The sequence below is a fragment of the Emydura macquarii genome, unplaced genomic scaffold (genome assembly GCF_026122565.2).
Source record: "Emydura macquarii macquarii isolate MOO-44397 ecotype Brisbane River unplaced genomic scaffold, CSIRO-AGI_Emac_v2 contig_2897, whole genome shotgun sequence".
Lineage (NCBI taxonomy): Eukaryota > Metazoa > Chordata > Testudines > Chelidae > Emydura > Emydura macquarii.
Window position 1 is genome coordinate 9,345,275 of NW_027133034.1, and position 14,778 is coordinate 9,360,052.

The following is a 14,778-nucleotide window of genomic DNA, read 5'->3' on the forward strand; positions in this document are numbered from 1 at the left end:
TGTTTTTTGTTCTAAGGAGGGGGAGGAGAGGGATATGTTTTTAGCAGCTCTAATTTCTACATATCTCTTCCTTCTGAACTGCCTAATTTCACATCTTCTCATGAACATCAGGTTCACATGTTCTGAGAGAGCTTCTGCCTATACCCTGCTGCCTTACTCCCAGACAGCAATGACATTAGGAGTTGAGGTGGTGAGAAATTATTAACAAATTGCAATAGTCCCCTGCCAAGAATATCATCCCAGCTCATCCTAGGAGCAAGACTGCTGAAGCCTAACCTGAACTCTGATTTCTGGCAGGGTAGACCAATATGTTGCCAGTCAAGCCACAGAACTGATCCTCACAGATTTTCTCCCTTCTACCCTATCACTTTCCTTCCATAACAATTACAAAGGCCAGTCGAGAACTAGACCCCTAGGATGTTTCTCCCCAATAAGCCAAGTTTCCAGAATGGCTAAAAACAAAAACAAAAAACCGTGGTTGAGGTCAGGAGGAGCTATTCCGACATAAGCAGGGGCAGAATTTAGCTCAAGAATCTTGCAGGGTGGAGGAGGGAGAAGGAAACTTTACAGATCAACATTTTGGGAGGAGAGGGGAGGGAATGTTGCTTTGTCTTTATGATTTTTAAAATAGCAAATTCACCCCAAGGACAGATGTGTACAGGAGAAGAGAGGAAAAAAACCGTAGGTAACCAAAATGTCATTCCTAGATCTACAAAGACACATCCACCTACTTACCAAAGAGGCAACTTTGAGAATTTTCCAATAATACATTAACATAAATTGATCCCGCTGGCAAGAAGGCTGAAGTGTGCAGCACAAACCTACTGATAGCCCTGGACGGACTTTTGACCAGTCCAAAACAAGACTGGCAGTAGTTCAAGAGATTGGAGGCCTCTGCATGTTTCCTTTCACAGGCAGAACTAAGGGCAGTAAAAATGGCGAGGGGGTATCCTTAGGACTTGAGCCCCATCTGTTATGATGCATTCAACTAACTAATGAAGGTGGAAAACTAAAAGTAAAATGCTCGGAGAAAGACTGATTGTTGTGGCAGCACTCGTACTGTGTTGTCCGAAAGCAGGCTGATATATTATTATATGACAAAACAGAGCATGTGCAGAGATTCCTCCCCACTTCCAGGAATTATTACTAGATATAAATTACAACCCTTGTCATAGTTAAAGAAGAAATTGAAGAGCATCATGTACGAATCAATATAACTTATCCAGTGTACCTTAAGACTTTCTTACAAGAAATATTATAACCTATTGGAGGTATGATTTATGAAATATGATAGCTATGTAACGTGACTAAATATAGGGATTATGTTTGAAACGTTTTATGTATTATTCAACACCATGAAATCTAGTCACTGCTAAAATATGCATAAGAAAACGATTCCCATATATTCCTGTCTGCTCGGCAATATTGCACTCTCTGTGAATAAAATATACAGAAAGCTTGGTAATGTGCTGGGGGAAAATTAAGTCCCACATATGCCAGCTGAGATCAAACAAACAGCCTGGTTACAGACGCAAATGGGTTTTTCCTATGCTCCTCTCTACTTTTGCTCTATGTATCCAAGAGCTTTGTAATCCTGTCTAAATCGCAGAGGTCAATTAAGTTTAGAACATTTTAAATCATTAGTAGTAAGTATAACCTACTTTTGCACCATATGGAAACAGATACCCCTCATGACTCATGCACACATTGTATCACCATTTTCTGAATTCACTGTATTATGCTTATTATTATTCCTAACTTTTCACATAAAGCCTCTATCTAATATACTCCATGTAAAATACTCCCTGACATCCCTCTCCTGGCCCGCCCCCCCCACAGAGAAGTTTTCAATTGAAGGCCATACTATAAGATCTGTTTACCAATCACTTCCTTGCTCTTGGTTTTCACACTTCCCATCCTCTACTGATCTCCGTTTTTCCTTTGGCTCACCTGGAATCATGATTTCATTATTTATTTGTTTATTTATTACTGAATACGGTAACTTATAAAACCAGCTTTTGAGTCTGAACCTCTCTAAGATACATGGATATTGTAGATTTACACAAGAAAAAAATGCTTTTTGCTGGATAAAACACACATTAATTTTGGGTATTTTTTTAAAAATGCACATCATGTATAATGATAGGTGTGTATGGCCTTTCTTAGGCAATTAAAATTGCAGGCCCCTGCTGTGAGATTTTTACAGTCTAAAGTAGTACATTTTGTTCTTGAAACCTCTATTTTAAAATAATTTTTACATTGTGATTTAACAGTATAAAATAATTGCTGTACGACCATAACTCCTGCATTTATCTACATGTCAGAAACAATACAGGTACACTGACATGAAATTAGGAAACTTCTCATGAAAAGCTATGTACTTCCAAATCATGTTTTTAATGATGCCTTTGTGCCTTGAACCTAAAAATACCTACAGGACAGCCGTGCAGCTTCTTATTCCCTTATTGGAGCTTATGGAACTTCACACAAGTGATAAACATCCTGACCCTGATCTGTATTTTATTTTGTTTTGTTCTATTTTTTGATTCAGAGCTTCCATTTGGAATCCATAGTAAAACTACACATATGTCTTCTCATAAGTGTATGTGTGCGCATTCACACACATATACCCCACTTTAAATATCTATAGAATTTAAAAGACACCAGTGACCGTATCTAGGCACCATCTGCAGACATGATGTGTTGTTATGCATCACTGCATTCCTGTAGCATTGCTCTATTGGCAGAACTCCTGAATACGTCACTAAGCAAAGCACAGAAGGAATCAAACTCTTCGTTACTGGCCAAAAGGAACTCTTTGGATGCAGAGCAAGTGGCAAGCACTTTTAGAAGTTCTCTCAGTTCTACTTTTGACTCTCTCTATTTAAAAGGTTGGGAGGAGACCAGAACTGTGACTGCTTTCTGATTACTAGAGTGTAACCATTGCTAATCAAGAGAAAGATGTGGAATATATATGAAGTGTTTAGATATAGCTGGGAATTTGTAAATGGTTCTTGCCTTTGTTTATGTGAAGCACCCCAGTGTCATACTTCAGACTCAGAATGTCTCAACTCTAAAGCAAAGCTTTTTCAAAGTATTAATATTTATGTAGCATATACTGTACATATAAAACGGGATGTACAATAGATAGGATGTGCTAAACGAAAAGAAAAGAAAACATAAGAACAGACATACTGGATCAGACTAATGGTCCATCTAGCCCAGTATCCTGTCTTCTGACAGCCGCCAGTGACAGGTGCTTCCAGTGCTTCAGCACCAATAAACAGAACAGGACAATTTCAAGTGATCCATCCCCTGTCGTCCCAGCTTCTGGCAGCTGGAGGTTCTTGAAGCACACTGCATTTTCCAGTCAATATACTTGCTTACCAATTACCTTTTTCTTTCTTTCTTTTTTTTTTTTTTTTTTTTTTGGGGGGGGGGGGGGGGAACAGAAGAGGGACAGTCCGCTGGCAGCTAAAGTGTAGGTAACGTTTTGGAAAAGAGGAACTTCAGACAAACGTGAAAAGATTTGGCCTAACTTCTTAGAAATCTTTGATCAATTCCTAGTGGATGGAAACTGAGATATTCTCCTTTTCCCTCCCGCTTCGCTCCTTTTCTCTCCCTTCCCATGGGGGCAGGGTGTCAATAAAATATCAGAAAAATTAAAATAAAAATAATTACAAGCGTCAAAAAACAAAAAAAAAAGATGACCCTTACATTAATTGATAGCCAAATGTCATACATGCTGTAATTTTCTGCTCGACTGTTGTAGTATTTACCAGCCCACTGAAACTCAAGTCTAGCATTATAGATTACTGGACTAAAGTGATGGTATAAGGCTGTGTCTACACATAAAACACTACAGCAGTGCAGCTGCACCACTGTAGAGCTTCAATGTAGACACTTACTACAGCAACGGGAGGAGGTACTCCCATTACTGTAGGTAATCCACTTCCCCAAAACGCGGTAGCTAGGTTGATGGAAGAATTCTTCCATTGACCTGGTGCTGTCTACAGAGGGGTTAGGTTGATTTTAACTACAACTCCCGGGGAAGTGGGGGGGGGGGGGTGTTCAGAGACCTTTGAGAGACATAGCTATGCTTATGTAACTTTTCAATGTAGACCAGCCCTCGCACTCTGCATTGCCACAAGGCAGAAGACTCCAATTTGATTGCCACTCTCTGTGTCTTGTTTCTATAGTCTGAAAGGGACTGGGTGCACAATGAAGCCAGATCACTCAGTTCTCTTCACAACGGAAGGATGCACTGAATCACTCCAGAGATGTTGGCTGGCATCTGGTTTTAGTCTTAACCCTGAAAAGCCTGGAGTCATAGTGAAGGGCCTTGGTGGTAAGTACTGTACAGTATTGGAAATAGTGAGGATAGTATAGAGTTCTCACTAGAGCTTGCTTCAGCAAGCACACAAAGGACCCTCTTGCACCAGGAAACAAACAAAACACACTATAAACGATTGCAGAAAAACACAACACAACCCATGGGCATTTCAAAACAGGGTACCATGTTATAAAGTGGACTGTTAATACTTACATTTCATTTGCTTGAAGATAGACTTGTTGGGCTCAAGCCAGTGCTGAAAAGGAAGAGCAGAGGTCAGCAGTTAACATGTTGCACAGTTCAGCACCTACTTAAAATTAAGAGGCTGTGATAAACGGACACACAATATTTTAATTTTCCAGTATAAGCCAGTTTATAGGAGCACCTCAAAGGTAGAGAAAACAACTCCCTTGTGTTACAGTATAACCCTAGTATATAGAGAAAGTATGGTACAACTGTATACGTGAATGATGTTGTAATAATAAAGTAAAAATTGCTGTTCATTGTATCTAGTTGGTATAATAAAACAAGCATTCCAAAGATATCCATTCAATCAGAGTAGCTCCACTGATCAGAGACCCCAGCAGTGACTTAAGCCTTATTTTTTTCCTTCTCTCTTTCAAAGGAAATATTCATACATATGAAATAAGGACAGGAAACAGTCAGAAACTAATACTATATTTGCTAATCCCATTCATGAACTAGATGTGTTGTTTCTTTACAGCTGCTTACACTTTCAACCCATATCAGTGTACAAGTTTTTATCCTTTTCTGGCAAGAACTGGAAACTTGATCAAAAACAAAAATGAGGAAGGACAAAGAATACATTTTAAAATGAACAGTTTGTAATAGAATCATACAATGCACTACGGGTGATTATGGACATGTTTTGGTCCATTCACAGCCCATGGGGAAAAGGGTAGTGATGGCTAAAATCAGTACATTTTTGTCTGCTATAATGAGATTGGGGAGATATTTTCAATCCTGCAAGATGGACTCATACCTGTATAAATATATTGAACTCAAAGCTCAGCAGTAGATGGACTAGGGCACTTCACTAGCAACCACAATAGCATTGAGCTGAGCCACTAGGACAGCTGCTTTAACTGATGTATGGATGGGATGATACTCAATTATCACTTTTGCCCACAGTCATCAGCCTTTCCATTGAGATTTTTCCTGTACATGAAAAATCTCCACATTGAAATGAGATTAGTGCTGCAGGAGCAGCAGGTCAGCAAGTGTGCAGTTCAGCTTTACTAAGCATAATCAATGCTGTAGCGCCTCGCACCACAAGGCCCTTTTTAACTCATTTCATGCTAGCTCAAAAACAATATTTAAAAGGTGTACAGGGGTACTAAGCAATGTAAAAAAAAATACTGGGAGAAAAGGGCTTTTTCAATGCCTACAATGTCTGTGGCATTGTTTGTCATAGTCACTGTAATGGTACCAACATGCAGAACAAACTCACGGTAATTTACAGCTGGTGCTAAGGGGTGGTACAGAAATGTAATTTAAAAACAAACTGGTGGTTGCTTGAAGCAGCAGCTAAATTCAGCTATGACCAGTGGTGGAATAGGTATCTCATGTACAACTACTAATGAAACACAAACGCCTCTAAAACGCATTTCTGACTGTGTGAAACTCACAATTTAGGGCTGGTAAGCATCACTGGCAATGGCAGAATTATGAGTCGCAGGCACTGCCCCATAGTTATGTTAGACTGATTTTGAATTCCATCCCTAGCTGCCTCAAAAATAAATCAATCCCTCCTCCCTGACATATCACACACTGCATTTCATCCCAGGTCAGAGGAATTTGGAGAGAAAAAATTAAGTCTGGAATAAACTTTAAACAAAAATTCAGAAAAGCAGTTTTTAACTATGTTTTTTTTTTTAAAGTGTCCCTGTCATTAACTTACTGAAAATGTAGTAGCATTTATTTGACACCCCACATCTACAAAACAGCTTGGATTACACACACGATTAAATGTTGTTCACCTCGCAGTGGAATAATGCATTTTCAAGAATTTTTTGGTGAGAAGGAGGTAATTAATGGGGAAAGTAACGATACATATTCTAAAGAGTTTGTAGTGGGAAGCACATAACCCATAGTAAGGTAGTAGGGGAAGGGATTAACAAGGAGTTCATTAGAAGAGGATAAAAGGAAGGCACTTGCACTCTCTCCATCTTTACCCAGCTAGAGTCAGGAAGCTCCAGGGTCCAGATTCAGGCAGGAAGGAGAAATTTGGAAAGTGATATCCTGCTGACCTGGTTTGCAGGAGACTTTGAGAGTTAAGAAATATTTCTTTTAACCCTGACAGAAGCAAGCTGTCTTTGTTTGCTGTTTCTAAAAAGCCAGGCTGAAGTAAGTGCCACTCCAGATTTCCCAAGCACTATGGCAGAGCTGAAAAAACACTGAACATAGCTGAATGTGCCTTAAACTGGTGGGATGCAGATTTATTTCTTGTATCACAAAGCAAAGACAAAAAAATTGTTAATATTGCATCTTTTATTATTTGCCAAGCAAAACTGAGAATAATTCATCAGATTAGATTTTTGGCTTCAAGGTTAAAGAAGGATCACAACAGTATTTAAAAGCTCAAATTTCTGTGGTGACCTTCCGTCGTCAGTGGGAATCATAGGAGGAATTTAAGGATAGCTTGGTTGAGAACACTGGTGGAGGAAACGTTCAATTGGGCAGCTAAACCATCTGAGCAGTTACATCTTTTTTTCTGTAGCATATTGGGGGAGATTTTCAAAGACACAGATGGCAGTTAGGCAATTTATGATGCTGTCTACCCCGATGCCAACTCAAGACAGGCCTGCAGGCTAATTTACTCATGTTCTAATAGAAATAAAAGGAGTATCAAAAGCTATTGTAGTGTAATCAGACCATTTCACTTGTGTGTTAGTTTAGTTCAAAGGAAACATTAATGGTATTGTCTTCACTTATCGATAAAGTGTTGATTGCTATTGCATTACATTTTGTGTATCCCTGAAATTAGTTAACCCTAGATCAACAGTGTGTGTTACTGTTCAGATAAGAATGTACTTGATGTGTAAACTTCATGAAAACTAATGAAGGATTGTTGTTTGCTATTACAAACATTTGCATTTCTGTATAAATCCTATAGCTAAAGTTACTCCTCAAAGAAACCCTGTGAAATGTCAATAAAGGACTTAGTGGCTATAACAGGAAATGCTCATTTCAAAGCAAGGAGCCAGGGAGTGAGTAAAAACACTTGTCAGATTGTTATCTGAGGAAAGAAGATATAAATACTGATTCACAGGTATGATCCTTAATTTCTGGACTGTTTGGATTCTAATAGGGTGGAATATCTAGACAAAAAGACAGAGATCCCCAGAGTTATTCTGGGTAACCCTGAAAGATTTTTGGGAAATTTGCAGTTCGTTACATCTCTGCTATCATTTTGGATTTACAAGCTTTGACTCACCTGTTACTGAATTTTACCTGCTTTAATCTCTCAGTAATTCTCATTTCTTTTCTTAGATGATAAATCTTTGGTTAGTTTACTAGAGTTAGCTGTCAGCACTGTCTTTGCTGTGAGATCCAGAGTACCAAACTGATTTGGGTAAGTGACTGATCCTTTGGGATTGAGAGAAACCTAATATGATACGATTTTTGTTTTTATAACCTTTTATCCCGAAGTCCAGTTTATCCTGGGGCAAGATAAGCCGGAGAGCCTAAGGGGACTGTCTGTGACTCCATGGTAAGACTAATACAGTGATGCAGTTGTTACTGGCTTGGTGAAATCTAATTATGGACTATACCACCAATTTGGGGTGTCTGCCCTGTTTTCTGACTGTCTGACCTGGCACTCAAACTTGTGAGCTACTCCAGACAGAGTGACACACCTAACCATTGTTTGCCCCTTTGGAAGACTCCATCATTGTATACTTTGTGGATGTGCTATGTTAAGTTTTGAAAGAATTTCTCTTAATATCCTCTTCTACCATTACAGCAATAAGTATTAACAATTAATAATTGTGCCTAAACTACCTAGACTATACCTCACAGAGTATTCATGTTACATTTAGTCTCAGATTATTAAAAAGCTTTTATATTTAGGACCAAATTAAGGCTTCTATGTGTAAAGAAGGGGCCAAAGTTCCCTGCAGACTACAGTTAGTTGGGAATTCTCACAAAGTTTTTGCTACAGAAAGTGTTTCTGCAAAATCAAAGTCTGCTTTAGAAAAATTTCAAATTGTGCTGAAATTTTTCAATTCTTCCCTGGAAAACTGAAACAAATATTTCATTTTAAGATCAACCCACTGGTTTTTTTTAACCAAATTAAAACAATGTTTTCAGGTAAGTTATGTCTTAAACTCTGTCCATCTATGCTGCTGGACTCGTTCATGGAAGACATAGTTTGGGTGCCTCATACCCCTATTCTCCTCTATGGGATGGGCTCCCTGGCAGGACTGCACCTCCTTTGATACACTGTGGTCTCCCCACTGGTTGAACCACCACAATGTATCATGGGAGACCCATTACCATAGTGCAATATAGGAGATGGAGTCATACCAGGGAACCTGGCCCTTAAAGGAGAATGGGGGCATCTAAATTATAAGTCTCATGAGGCAACTCAGCAGCTCAGGCAGATACAATTTAATATCAACCCTAGCCAAAATTAAATATTTTGATTTAGGACTGTTGAAATATTTAGTTTCTAGCAAAAATGTTAAAATGGGACATTCTGACATTTATAAATTGAATATTTTTCCTAAACTTTCCTTTCTATAAAAAAATTGAGTATTTTGACCTTTTGTCCCAATTTGGGACAAAAATACATGTCAATATATCAGAATTTCCTGCAGAATGGAAATTCCAATTTTCAACCAGCATTACTGGAGACACGCTTTCAGAGGCTACTGATTGTCCCTGTGACACTTACAGAACAGATGTAAACCCACAGCTCCTGACCGGTGGGCAGAAATATAGGGCTTTGGCCACGCATCTTACAGGTCAGCAGCACTGAGTGGTTTTTCCCTCTTACACTTCCAGAGCACAGCAGCCAAATTATGGCTGCCACCAGTGCTCGAACACTAGCAGGGAAAAGGATGTCCCATGTGTCATCTTTTCCTCCCAGTGCACCTAGTCAACAAGCAGCCGTATTTGACTTTTAAGATGTTTTATATAAGCAAATAAGTGTCTTTCCCCTTCCTGTTTATTTGGGATGAAGGATAACTGGTGTTTCAATTTGGTTTCTGTATAAGTTTATATATATTTTCAGTGACTGTATTTGATTAATGTGACTAAATGTAAATGTATACATCTAGGAACAACGAACGCAAGCCATACTTACAAGATAAGTACAAGATACAAGATTCTACCCTAGGAAGCAGTGACTGAAAAAGATTTGGGGATCACAGTGGCTAATCTGATGAACATGAGTTCCCAGTGCAATGCTGTAGTCAAAAGGATGCATAAATAGAGGAATCTCGAAGTTATTTTACCTCTCTATTTGGCACTGTTACAACACCTTCTGGAATACTGTGTCCAGTTCTGGTGCCCACAGTTCAAGAAGGATGTTGCTAAATTGGAGAGGGTTCAAAGAAGAGCCACGAGAATGATTAAAGAATGAGGAACTATATGATATAGTGAGAGACTCCAGGAGCTCAATTTATTTAGCTTAACTAAAAGAAAATTAAGGAGCTATCAGAGTCTAAGTACGTACACAGGGAACAAATATTTGATAATAGCCTCTTCAATCTAGCAGACAATTATAACAAGGACCAATGGCTGGAAGTTGAAGCTAGACAAATTCAGACTGGAAATAAGGTGTACATTTTTAATAGTGAGGTTAATTAGTCTTTGGAACAATTTGCCAATGGTCATGCTAGATTCTCCATCACTGACGATTCTTAAACCAAAGTTGGATTTTTTTTTTTTTTTTTTAAAGATATGCTCTAGTTCAAAAAGAAATATTTTGGGGGTATTATATGGCCTGTGTTATATAGGGGGTCAGACTAGATAATCACAATGGTCCTTTCTGGTCTTGGAATCTATTAAATCAATATTTAAGCACCTAAGTAAAGTTTAGCCTGATTTTCAGAAGTGCTGAGTACCCACTGTTGCCACTGGTTTTAGTGAGATTAGGGGTGTTCAGTACTACTGAAAATCTGGCTACTTAGATGCCTAAATATAGGTTTAGGAGCCTAACTGAAGGCATCCTGGCTTTGCAGATTTTCTCTTACAGTAGAACCTCAAAGACATGAACACCAGAGTTATGAACTGACCAGTCAACCAAACACCACGTGAAACAGGAAGCAAGCAACCAGGCAGCAGCAGGGGAAGCAAATACTATACTGTGCCTATGTTGCTTCTTAAAGGTCGGCATGCAGAGCAGAAACAACCTGGGGTCTGTGCTGTTTCCTGTAAGCCAAGGGCGCTGTTGCACCCCCTCCAAAACCACCCCAGTGGGAGGGGGAAGCTGTTTTCAAACACCCCTCCGAGCGGAGCTACTGATGCTGCAAGGAACGGAAGGTTGCAGCCAATGCCTGGCCTGGAGCTGGAGCGGGAGTCAGAGTCTGAGGAGTTTTAAAGGGCCACATCCTGTGCACCAATGCGGCCCAAGCTTTGCCCGTGGCTGCACTCCTAGATCCTGCCAGCACCTCTGGGAGTGTAAGGGGCAGGGGAGGGAGGGGTGCTGGCCGCAGGCTGGCACCAACCCCCTGCCAGGTGTTCCTCTGGAGCGCAGCAAACAGTGCACTGAAGAGGGTGAACCCTGGGGAGAGGCAGCTGAGGGCTGGGGCTTGTAATGCTAAGGGTGCGGGGCAGGTTCCCCCAGTTCAGCCCAAAGGCAAGAAACAAAAATAGGCCAGGGAGCTGCTTGCAAACCAGGCAGTGCTGCCAGGTGCCACCTTTGCAGAGATCTCTCCCAGCCTCAGCTGGAAGACACTGACTGCAGGGTAATGTACCCTAATGTTTTGTTCAGCGCTACGAACAACCTCCATTCGTCTCAAGGTGTTCATATCTTTGAGGGTCTACTGTATGTCTTTTGTTATATAATTGTATTGGTAGAAATTAATTTAATTAAAAATGACAAACAAAAACAGGAGAGAGAAAACTAAATGCCTCTCCCAAAACAAACAGAAAGTGAAGTGATGTGTTCATAACAGGAGTCAATATACATTCTAACCACCACCAGAGAAGAATCTTCAGAGAAGTCTCTAAGAACATATCACTTTTCTACATATATGCCTATATGCCACATTAAGTTACAGTTGAGGGATCTGATCCAAATCCCATTTAAGCTAATGGTAGTCTATCAATTAGCCTCCATAGACTTCGGATCAGTGCCACAAAACTGAATAAAAAATGCCCATTATTTCACATTGTGCCAAAGGACATTGTAAATGATCTAATCTTATTCAGACCAACTCCTTTAATTCACTCTAGCTGTCAGGCAAGTATAAGAACTGAATAATTTAGTAACTACCGAATCTTTGAATGTTAAAGTAATTTGACCCCCATTTCCCTCCCCTAGGATACACCTGTAACAGCAGTGCTTCTCATTATGTACTGAATTTTTTAATGAAAAAGGTCTTCACTTTCTAAGGGCTTGTCTACACTTAAAAGCCTGCAGTAATCCACCTCCCCAAGAGACAGAAGCCCTCCCGTCGACATAACACTGTCTACACCGGGAGTTAGGTTGGTATCACTACAATATATCGACATAAGTTGCTAGGGTAGACCAAGCCTAAAAGTATTCACCTCTGATCAGCAGATAGATGGTTCTGAGTAGCAATTTAAAAGGCCAGGTGTCCTCTTGTTTATCCACAAATGCTGATGTGTTATGCATGCTTCCACAGCAAAAAACTCAAGGTTAGAAAGGACACCTCATCACCGGGCAAAAAGTACCATTTTAAAATACATATTATTTAACCCGGAAAGCACCAGAGTTTTTTCCACACAAGTATCTTTAACAAACAGATTATTTCATTTAAAACAATTAACTGACATATGGAGCCAAATTGTGCTTGGCACTGATTTATGCATCTGAGAGACTGAGGAAGAGGGGGAAGGAAAGTAAAAGAAGCCTCCCTCTCAGGGACTTTGTATGGATCAGGTATATTTGCAGTCCCTGTATCTCCCACCACCTCCTCACACTGCTCCAAGGCCATGGCCCAGCAACACTCCATAGCAGCCCACAGAGTAGGAAAACAGAGTATATTCCAATGCTGCAATCCCCTGCTACTCTCCCTGGAGACTCCACACTATCCCTAAATCAGGGATATGTTTTAAAGGCAAATTAAGCCCATAACGAGTTATTGATGAACAAACCAGGGACTAACCTGGGGCCTGACCCAAAACCCAATAAAGTCAATAGGAAGCTTCACATTGACCACAGTGCACTTTGGATCACCCCTGTTTTGCAAGGATGCGGGGAAAAAGGCGAATTGCCAAATAGCATGAATACTGGTCATACTCAGAAGACAACTTTCAGTCACATGTGCATGTGGCTGAACTGGATTACAAGGAGAACTCCAGATTTCATGAGTGCATTCCAGCCAGTCTGTATTTAGAACTAGAGATGCTCATTCATGCAAGTCTTTTCACTATAATTTTATATGCTATATGGAAGCAGTTTTCTGGACTCTTCAAAGTGGAAGGAGTTTAGTTTTGTTCACAGAAGAGGGAACAAGAACTATATCAAGCAGGAACAATTAAATAAAGAAGCCCCCCAAAAGCCTCCCTTATAAATTATAGCCTCATACTGAGTTTTGGGACAGAAGCAGAGCCTGAGAGGTAGTGACAAAGAGAAGTGCTGTATGATGACCCTGAGTTATATTTCCTGATCCTAGTCATATGACATGAGAAGTGATGATGACCCTGAGTCATATTTCCTGATCCTAGTCATATGACATGAGTCAGAATTGCAAAAGTTTGTGTCCGTTACATAACAGAGATCAGTATTCACTGTATACTTACATCATCTTGTTTTGTGCCTAAAACACCAAGCTTATCCATTTAAAACAGATGCAAGGAGCACAGAAGACACATTGCAATATCACTGAAAAAGTACTGGAGATGGAACAAAATTGGAGTCTTTTATCCAAACTTCAACCCAACGCTAAACTTTAAGATAAATATCATCTCTCACTCCTTCCTTGAAAAAACAAACAAGAAACCACCTCCTTTTAGGCACAATGCAGTTCCTTTCATCGGGTCATTGCCAAGAACAGACACAGACAGGAACTAACTACAGTAACAGCAGCTAGTACAGGGCACCAAGGCACAGACACAGGAGGGAATTCATGGGTGCCCACTTTATGCTGGCATAGGTGATGCAAAGTTGTCAACACCAGCTCCAAGTCTCCCACAGGCAATAGCCACATTGTAAGGGGGCTACCTAGCAGGTCTGGAACCTCTGCCACTAGCTCTGCATCCCCAGAAAGAGCTCCTAATGTAGGAAGCATGTCAAAGGCTTTCCACAGCAGGCAAGGAATGAAGGCAGAGGTGCCCCAGGAAAGGCTTTCCACAGCAGTCCCTGCACTAGGTTTTTCACCAGCACTGGGATGAATCATTGTAGGCAGAGGTGAGCCCTGTGTTGTTGCGATTGGATGTGGCCTGGCAGATTTTCCAGCTTTGTACAACGAATATCACATAAGCTGTATGCACATACAGTAATGTGGCATGGGAGAAACCCACGGTCACTGTAGCTGAATCATCTCCAAAACCACATACTTCTATTTAATCCATGATGAGCATCCCTTGGTGCAGGCTTGCATAGCCTGTGCTCAGTCCCTGCTGCCTATTTCCCTATGTCAGCACATGTTCTGAATCACTTCCTGAGGAAAGCAATATTGTGACACCATCTCTCTTCCCCTCTCCCACTCCTCCATGTCATTCAGTTTGCGTACTGCTGGTACTCATACCCCTAGGCTTGCAGACTGCTGGTATTTTAATTTGGGAGGAAAAAAGTTGAATGATCCATAGCCATCAAGCTGAGCACATAGCTGGCTTATGGAATCGTGTGTTCTTATTCCTATTTCTCTCATCCTTCCTCCCCCAGGTGCCCATATGATTTTACAAACCCACTTGTGGCCGCTTTATCTTAAATTAGACAGTTCTTTGGGCAAGGGATTGTCTCTTCCAATGAGTATGATCAGCATCTAGCATAATGTGTCCTGACTTCACCCCTTGGGTGCTACTATAATTATAGAGGTGCTGTTCGCATCACCATGCACAAGATCATAGCAGCAAGGAGAGAAGCAGCTGTGACCTTGGTTTTATTAATGCTAACAGGAGTACCCTTCTGTAGAAATGACCGTCTGGAGGTGCCAGTAGCAGCACCATCCATGAATGGACAGATGGTCGCATTTCACTGATTGATGTATAAGGCAAGGACTGAGACGCACTATCTGCTTAGCATTTATTTCAGATTTACACTGATGAAGCCATCCAGCTTCACCCAG

The 14,778-nt window shown here is 40.5% G+C and overlaps 1 protein-coding gene across 1 annotated transcript in view; it reads right to left on the bottom strand.

The window, feature by feature from the left end:
• The window catches only part of FRMD3 (FERM domain containing 3), a 211,816-nt gene that overhangs the window by 92,336 nt on the left and 104,702 nt on the right, over positions 1–14,778 (bottom strand). The window contains exon 4 of the mRNA XM_067569315.1: positions 4,547–4,589. Coding sequence (XP_067425416.1) covers positions 4,547–4,589 — 43 coding nt within the window. The remainder of the gene's footprint in view (positions 1–4,546; positions 4,590–14,778) is intronic.